This window comes from Cynoglossus semilaevis, chromosome 8, assembly GCF_000523025.1.
Source record: "Cynoglossus semilaevis isolate Cse_v1.0 chromosome 8, Cse_v1.0, whole genome shotgun sequence".
NCBI classification, from domain to species: Eukaryota; Metazoa; Chordata; class Actinopteri; order Pleuronectiformes; family Cynoglossidae; genus Cynoglossus; species Cynoglossus semilaevis.
In genome coordinates, this window is record NC_024314.1 from 24,167,516 (window position 1) to 24,176,696 (window position 9,181).

At 41.1% G+C, this 9,181-nt stretch overlaps 1 protein-coding gene across 1 annotated transcript in view; it reads left to right on the forward strand.

Annotated features, from left to right (window-relative positions):
* gxylt1b (glucoside xylosyltransferase 1b) overlaps positions 1-7,501 on the forward strand; it is an 8,417-nt gene extending 916 nt beyond the window's left edge. The window contains exons 2-7 of the mRNA XM_008315765.3: positions 620-833; positions 922-1,053; positions 1,142-1,393; positions 1,641-1,764; positions 1,876-2,048; positions 6,033-7,501. Of these exons, the coding sequence (XP_008313987.1) occupies positions 620-833; positions 922-1,053; positions 1,142-1,393; positions 1,641-1,764; positions 1,876-2,048; positions 6,033-6,194 (1,057 nt within the window). The 3' untranslated portion in view covers positions 6,195-7,501. The remainder of the gene's footprint in view (positions 1-619; positions 834-921; positions 1,054-1,141; positions 1,394-1,640; positions 1,765-1,875; positions 2,049-6,032) is intronic.
* Positions 7,502-9,181: the final 1,680 nt, after the last annotated feature.

A 9,181-nucleotide genomic window follows, 5' to 3' on the forward strand; every position in this document is an offset into this window, starting at 1 on the left:
ACTCTAGCTAGTTAGTTAACTTTTGTTGACCAACCCATACCCAAAAATAATGAAATACATACCGTATTTTTTGAATCTATTAGCTAATTTATGTTAACTGATAACCACTCCTGACAAGGTATGGTTTTGCTTTTTTTTCTATTTTTAGTGAACTAAGATACCTAGATCCGATATAATCGTTATTGATAGGTTAAGATGTTTATACACAGTAACAAAATGTACAATATAAAACACATAGAACATGCCAATGTACTAATCAAGGGATGTATGAATGTTAAGTCACGATAAAGATGAAGAAAATAACGTTCTTTGACGAACATTTACAGAGTCCTCATCAAGGTCTTTCTACACTGTAATCTAATGCATTTTCTTCTTAGATCATAACTTTCATTCACAGGAACTTTATTCAAAAGACGTTGTTAACCTTTTACGCTGCTCACAGACCTCCTTGTAGGAGGTCATTTTAAGAATTTAAAAAATTGCTCAAAGGCACTAGATAGGTTGAAAATGACAGACTGGATATAAAATACGTGATGGAGTTTCCAGACTGAATGATAAAAAGTATCACTTTTTTAACATCATAAATCAGTCAAATCATTTCTTCTCGTCTACCATTCAGGTATATCATGCGTCAGCGGGGACAGGTAGAGGCTGGCAGAGGGCGCCACGTTCAACCTGAACCCCAGTCCCCCATGCATCTGGCTGTGGTGGCCTGTGGTGAAAGGCTAGAGGAGACTGTGACCATGATCAAGTCTGCTGTGCTTTTCAGTGTCAAAGAGCTATATCTTCACATTTTTGCTGAAGACCAACTCCATGCGAGTTTTATGGAGGCCGTGAGTAGAAGATATCCTTGTTCTTGATGTTAGTTTTCCACGCGATTCTATCCTCGGAAGGAAAGTAAGGCTGATGGTTCTGTTTCAGTTGGAGTCCTGGCCAGACTTCATTCGCTCCAGGTTCAAGTACACTGTCTACTCCATCAGCTTCCCCAGTGACAACGCAGTGGAGTGGAAGAAACTCTTCAAACCCTGTGCATCTCAAAGGCTCTTTTTACCTGTGAGTTTCAGATAAACTAAAACGAATACTCATCGGATATCCTTGTATGTTATTTATAAAGCGCTAACTAAATTAAATATCCCTGCAGCTGATCCTGAAGGATGTGGACTCGCTGGTGTACGTGGACTCTGACATCCTGTTCCTACAGCCTGTAGACAGCCTGTGGACATTCTTGTCCGAGTTCAATTCCTCTCAGCTGGCTGCCATGGCACCAGAGCACGAGGAGCCCCGCATCGCCTGGTACAACCGATTCGCTCGCCACCCGTTCTATGGTAGGACGGGTGTGAACTCTGGGGTCATGCTTATGAACATGACCAGAATGAGGAGCATGTTTTTTAAGGTGAGACAAAAAAAATTAAAGAGAAATATCTAATCAGAGATTAATTTGTTTGGTTTATTTTTGTTGCTGCACCACCACTAGTAGCCACAAGATGGCAACATTTTCAAAGATTTTAGTCAAATCTGTTTCACAGTGAATTTCCTGACACTGTACAATCAATGCTGCTAGAAAATTGTTATGAATTTCCTGACACTGTACAATCAATGATGCAAAATTGTTTTGCGACTGAAGGCCTGTGATTTTACAGAATGACATGACATCTGTGGGGCTGCGCTGGGAGGAGCTGCTAATGCCTCTTCTCCAGAAATACAAACTCAACATCACCTGGGGCGACCAAGATCTTCTCAATATCATCTTCCACCACAACCCAGGTGTGGATTTCACACACAGACACACACATGAACTTGAAAATGTGTGAGTTTGAGCTGTCATCGATTGATTACCCCTGGAGTCATTTGTTCGTTTGTTCTCTCCGTTTACAGAGACATTGCTGGAGTTTCCGTGCAAGTGGAACTATCGTCCAGATCACTGCATCTACGGCAGCAACTGCGCTTCGGCGGAGGAAGACGGCATTTACATACTGCATGGAAACAGAGGAGTTTACCACGACCACAAGCAGCCGGCATTTAGAGCCGTTTATGAGGCCATACGAACGGTAGGTCGTAGGCAGCTGTGGCTCTGAGCCCTAGACTAATTGTTTCACAGTTAAACAGGGATTTTGGTGACATCATTAGATACATTTATTTCATCAAGTTGTGTTATATTAACATTGAATGTGTGTCCAGATATGGATTAAATAGCTTGATTGTGAATGGGATGACGGGGCTGAACCACAATATCAATCTGTTTACTCAAATGTTATGTTCGCGAAATGTGCGTGTCACGTCACGTGTTAGCATCAGACATGGCATGCTAGCAGACAGGGAACACAGGCGACATGTCTCGTGTTATGGTTCTTCAAGTTCACCGTTATCGTTGCAACTTTCTCGCAGTAGCAGTTATGCAAGATGGCTCCGGATTGGTCGAGTCAGTCGGTCGAGGGATACACAACCAATATTTCACGAAATACCTTTTGCAGTTTGGATCCATTAAAATGAACGATGTCAACACAAAACACCCCAAAAACAATAGAAAAAAAAAATAGAATAGAAGTTTGAATGTTTCCCATGAGAAGATAAACATGTCCGCCGAAGTTTTTCTAAGTGTCAACTTCGTACTTCACACTTCACAAAAAAGTACTTTTTATGCATTTGGCAGTTCGATAATTAACACTGTTATTACCATTAAGTCTAAATGAAGATGTTCTACGAAGTAACGAGCGGTGCTACTTAATGGCCACAGATGTCAATTATCTGCAGTATTAAGCGGAGTTTAAAAGTCAGATTTTAGTGCCTTTCTGTATTTATGACTTCAGAAGGCTGTGACCCTGACTTTTATGTTTTAACAACCCACAGCAGTTATACAGTCTGATATTGATGACCGGCGTGAAGGAAGTGCAAAGGAACTTTAATGTTACTATCCATCACGAGTGGAGGACGCGACTTTTCGGAACATCATTTTACTTTTCCTTCAAGTCTGAATCTTTCCAATACTTTATTTTCTGCTACTGACATTTAATTAAAATGCAGTGAATGAGAAAAACCACATTCATTTCGTCGGCGACTCTCAGGTGCACGAAGGTTAAATAGCACATGTTGTGCCTTTTGAAACTGTTGGACGTGTAATTCTGTGCAACACCTGATGAGGTTCGACCCCCTGTGACCTAAGCGGCGCAGTTGCCCTCCTTCCATCGCCCCCGTTTGCACACCCCTTGAGATGAGGTTTGAGATTGGCACTGACCCCGAAGAACTTGAGTGCCGCTGACATCATATTGTCTCCAACTGCAAAAGGCACAAATCTCAATCCGCCTGCAGGCGACCGGAGTGGGCGCTAATTTCCCCCGTGAGGATGTTTATGTGTTGTTTACCAGCAGTGTAATGATATTGATGGCAGGAGTGGCATTTGCTTAATGAAGCCATCAACGCTCACTGTCTGGCTGCTATCCTATTAACCAACCATAAGACATAGATCACAGCGATGGCCGATCTATACCACGGTTACTGCCTCGCAATTAAGACTGGCTTTTATTTGGCGTGATCAATTTTGGGCCCTCAACACGTGTGTACCTGTACCGAGCAGGTTAGCAAAATGAAAGCGAGCATTAAAATCCAATAGCAGAGCCCAGCGTGGATATTAACAAAGGTTTGTTGCTGGAAATAGACCATTTATAAGAAATGGAAGTGGCCTTTAGGTTTGAAAAGTGGGGGTTAGGTAGCAGTAGGGCTGCAGCACCAAGCCACAAGGGGGCAACTCCACTGATTGTAAGAAGAAAAAAAGAAAAAAAACAAGTGCACTTTAGTGTGAGTCGATATGAAATTGAGGCTACTTCTGTTTTCTTTATAACATCATTAACTCGGTTCTCGAGTGGTTCGAGACTTAAATGCTGGTAAAGGGCGTCGTCTTTCAACCTCAAACGTTAAACTACAGCCGGGCTAACAGCACAAAGAGAGACCGCTTCAAAACCGACAGACTAATTGGTTGAAACAAAAACATTAAGGATGTATGAATATAGCCGGTGTTCTTTTAGCGCTGTGCTAATTAGCTTTTGGGATGTACATTATAGTAAAGCTCGGGGCCAATCCTCTCACAGGTTGGTGTGGAGGCTGTCCAATCAGATCAGGCTAATTTTTGAGTACAATTTCTAGATTTGAACACTGTATAAACCATTTACTAACTTTCTGAAATTGGTACATAAGGAGTCGTCAAACAAATTTTGTATAAATATTCCCTTCAAAACCTGAGAACAGTGGTTTCCAAAGTAGTGGAGCGGGGGCCTCCAGGAGGACGCAGAGTCATTGCAGTGGGGTCAAAGTAATTTAATTCCTTTCTTTGCACTAAAGTGGAGAAACAAATCACTAATTTGTTAATACAGTGTTAGTTCTGTCTACCAAAGTTTGGGACTCATCGCCCAAGAACTATCTTTGAAATGAAAACAAAATTGATCATTAAAGTGTACGAACACTTGATTGAAACATACTCTGTCGAAGCAGACAGACAGTTGGTCTAAACATCACAACTAGAGCTTTTTAACATGACGTCGCCGATGTTTCACAGACAAAAGTGGCGACAAACACTATCTCCCGTCTTTGTCTTTGTGTCCGCAAACAAAGACACAGCACTAGAAAAGTGTGCGGCGCTCCTCCCTGTCTGCCCGCCCGTCCATCCCAAACAGACCACAGCAGTCTGTCCATCATAAAGCTTCCCCTCTCTCCTTTTGGAAAAACACAGAGCGGAGGAAGCGGCAGTTAAATTTTACAGCCGGTGGTACATTTAGAGTCCGAGTCTGCACACCAACATCGCCCCATCAGCCGCACAAAATCAATACACCAACTGTAAATGCAACTTTATGAGCCGCAGGGGCGCGTGTGTGTGTGTGTGTGTTTGCGCCCATAAAAAACACTCTCTTTGTGACCCAATATCAGGGACCAAACAAGCAAATGAGCTGGCATAAAAAATGATAATTCCTCTTTGATTTCCTCGGAGCATTGTAAAGGCTCCTTCATTACTGGAAAGACATGAAATTTCTTCTCTAATCCCCAGTCATCACCGGACGCTAAGCCTTTAGCTTTAAAACCCACTCCAGCAACAACGTGGACCACTCTGTTGTTTTCCCTCTGGTTCATCCACAGATTAGAAAAATCAGCACACTGTCAGAATATTTTTAAAGAATTAAGTGTTTGGCCCAAACACTCAGACCCTCTCATTGATTTACATGGGGACAGGTAGTGATCCCTATAGAATAGTAATAGAGTGTACTATACTGTACTATACAATCTTTCAACCTTACAATTTTGGAATCCAGTCACGGACCGAATTGGACAGTTTGGCAGGCCGGATTTGGCCCACGGGCCACCAGTTGATAATCACTGATACACAGTAAAGAAAAAGGAATGTGAAACATTCAAGGGATATTTTCTGCGAAGGTTTCGTCAACAATGTTGCTTTGTAGGACGGAAGTTACGTAGGGTTGAAAGACTAAGGCTAAATTTAAGGACGCATCATTGTCTAATAAAAATGAGACAAAAAAATATGGCTCACTCTCTGTCCTGTCTGTGTCTCGCTCTCAAATAAATCGACTTAATCAAAAACTTGATCAGTTTGATGAAGTGACTCCCGCGTTCAGGTCACAGGGGTCGAGGAGTTTTCCAGGGAGACTGAAATAAATCTTTGCCCCTGCGATAAGATTAATGAAGGAATGAAAGGAGGACAGGGAGATAGCGGAGGCCAGGGTCTGTCGTGGTGACCCCGAAACAAAGATACAGCCTGAAGAAGATTATCTAGGCTGAGGAGACGGACCATTCAAGCAAAGGACAAAAACACTAATTAAAGCCAGAACTAAAATTAACCATGCAGAAAAACCTTGGCCTTACTGTCAGAGGATGACATCCCTGCGAGTACTAATTATCAATTTTTCTGAATATGATTGTTGAAACGAAAGAGTTCCTTGTGAATGTTCTATCGTGAAAACATACTAGATTAAAGCAGAAGGAAACACTGAACATTAGCTTTAACCTGTTTTATTGTTTGTTTGTTTTTTTAGTACTCTTTCGGTGCAGATTCAGTGACGTCACTGTTGGACCCTCTGGAAGAAGAGCTGCTGAACACGACACACACTTACTGCGGTAAATCCTCCGCACTCTTCACCAAGAGACTGATACACAATCTGGTCAACACCAACAGGAATCTTCGAGAGGGATGGTAACAAAAATACAATCTCAGGATTGGACAGGGCCTGACTTCAGTCTCCATGGAGACTTGTACGAGCTAACACTGGAAAAGCTAACACTGGAAGGAACGTTGACGTTCCTCTGTTACTGTGGAAGCAGAGTTTTTTTTTTTTTGATGACGTTAGCAGTAGCTCAACGCACAGTGACTGGAGATGCCAATCATGCCATACTAGTCACCGACTTCCAGGTCCAGGAGCTTGCTCAAAAGTTTCAATCCAAAACGTTTTGTTTTGGTCACTCCAGAAAAATTCACAGAGACGGGAAAACTTAAACCAAGAAAAACTTCCATTGACCAAAGATTGGACTTCTGACTGTGGGCCAATCAACACAACAGTGTTTGACATTTCTGCATGGCTAACTTGCTAACAGCAAACAGCCCTCAATCTCAGTAGAACATTCAGGTGTCAAATTGGGAAAACTGTGGCTAGCATGCTTGCTAACAGAATAAGCATACGCGATGTTTGAACTGTGTAACTGACGGTCCCCGTGTTTCTGAACGAGTGTGAGAATATAGATCTGTAAAGGTTTAGTAAAAGTAACTGTTGACTTTCCATATTGGAGAATTGATGAAACACTGAAACATTCAGTGAAATGTTCTCTTTATTCAAAGAGAAAAAGAAACATTTGAACTGGAGAACGCACTGCACCACTTTTTTTAGCTTGTCTTTACAGTACTGTGGTAAAATGTCAGTTTTTGCAATATATATATTTTTTATTTTACATCTTACATTTTAGGATTGTACAGATTTTCAGGTTTTTTCATTATTAAGTTTGTAAACAGAATGCTACGGATTGTGTGAATAAGCTCTAACTTCCTCTCTAATGCCAAAGTTTTTCTTTTATTACTGTTTTTATGGGTTTTTTTGTTTTGTTTTTTGCACCAGTGAATGTATTCAAACATTTGAAAGTTGTAAATTTTATTTGAAATGCGTTTGATGTGAATGTTTTTCCTTTTGTTGTGTTTGGCTGTTTTTTTACATATGTATATGTAATACACGTTGTTTCACATTTTTGTCTCTTTGTGGAGCAGTGTCTCATCTAACCACTAGAGGGAAGCATTTCTTCATGTCACCTTAAGTCCCACTACTTTGGTTTACAAGAGTCTCAAGCCACCCTTGTTCTTTAAGTTAAACCTGGACCATGTGAGAAAAGCTGAATTATTTTTGACACATTTCATTCAACTCTGCATCACTTTTCTCCCGTAATCAGATTTTCTCATCGTTGTTATTCAAATGATGGATATAACAGGAATCAAGCCTCGGGAAGTGGATCCCAAACAGATTTAATTATATTGAGGTTCAAGTATCTTGAAAAATCAATCAAGAACTAAATAATTATTTTATATTTCAATTTTTAGCTTTCTTTTTAGCCTTAAAACTTGAAAAGTTGAACTTAACAGATTGATCATGAAAAAAATGGAGATAGTGATTAATCACGATTAATCGTGATTAATCCACAGCTACTGTGTGAATATTGAGCTTTAAAATCAAATAATTTGACAGCAGTTTAAGCCTCCAAGATCTTTCGTAATCACACAGCAAACTTAGGTCAATGTAGCGAAATTCTCCAGAGAAACTGTAAAATTGATCCCTGATGACTTTATTTATAAATAACCGGTTTATCTTGCGTCTCCTAAATATGTGACCTTGAAATGTATATGACGCTGTTATTTCAACATTATTGACCTTTAAGGTCCGTATTGAATGATAATGCACGTGGACAAGGCAAATATAAAAATCCCATTAATTTCTCCTGCTCTCTCTCTTCAAAGAACATAAAAGTGTCCGTGTTGGTTTATTCTCCAGACACAAAAACTTTGAGATTGATGCCGTGTTTCTATCATATACTGGACCAGATCGATGAAGTTGCCAATAATCTATGGCGACGCCACCCGAGATGCTGCAGCGCCTCGGCCTCAGCTACGGCTGCTCATAAAGTGTAAGTGATGGACCAATAACGCTGCAGCACAGACGCCCGTCTGTGACACTGTATGGCATTGACTATGGGGAATGAGTTTATGCTTATCCCCATTAGGGTGAGGGATACAACCAAGCATTTATGGCTTTGAGGGCACTCGGATTTATCGCGTCCCAAATATCCTTCATTCATCACCATATATCGCTATGAGAGCTTATCAATTACCTTTATTGACCTGTGTGCTTAAATGCAACATGTAACAGAGCGGGTCCCCGGAGGAAGACGGAGACAAAGGGTTGGATTGAGCACCATGTCGAAAAATTCAATACCGTCCATCCTACGCGGTTCCATCTATCTGGAACTCCGTGTTTTATGTTGCAATAAATAACTCAGATTTTATTCCTTTTGTGCCGCGGCGGCTGAAAAGAGAAGCTATTTAAAATAAATATGTGACCTGCAGCATTTACAGAGGGTCAGCGTGAGAGAGCTGAGTGAAAACAGGGACATGGTGGAACAAATACATGTGCAGCTTTGTTAGGGACACTGTATTTATTGAACAATAATAGAAATAAAATAAGTGAAATTGAACGCACACACACACACACACACACACATATCCAGGTAAGGACGGCCATTTTTCCTCCCATTGTAACTGGACAAAAATGTTCAAGAGGAGATGTGAGTGCAAAGTGGGAGGACGGGGAGACAGAGGGGGAGAGAGAGGGAGAGGGAAGGTTGATGGAGTGTGTACCTGATGAAAGAAAAGAACAAGGCTGTGACAGGCAACATGGCAATTAAGGCACAGTGCTGCCTCGGAGCTCTTATCTCCTGTAATATTTCAGGCCGGGAAGCAGTTGGAAATTCCGGCTTAAAATACTGTAAATAAATGTACAAAATTGAAGTCCATAAGGAAAATTTAACCTGCAAATCTTCCTGGTTAAGGTTTAAATACCGTCCAGATTCCAGAGTCCACTGCCAAGTTGCCTGCAGTTCTTCTACTGGCCAGCAGAGAGCAAGATGTGTTTCTTGCACAATTTCTATCATT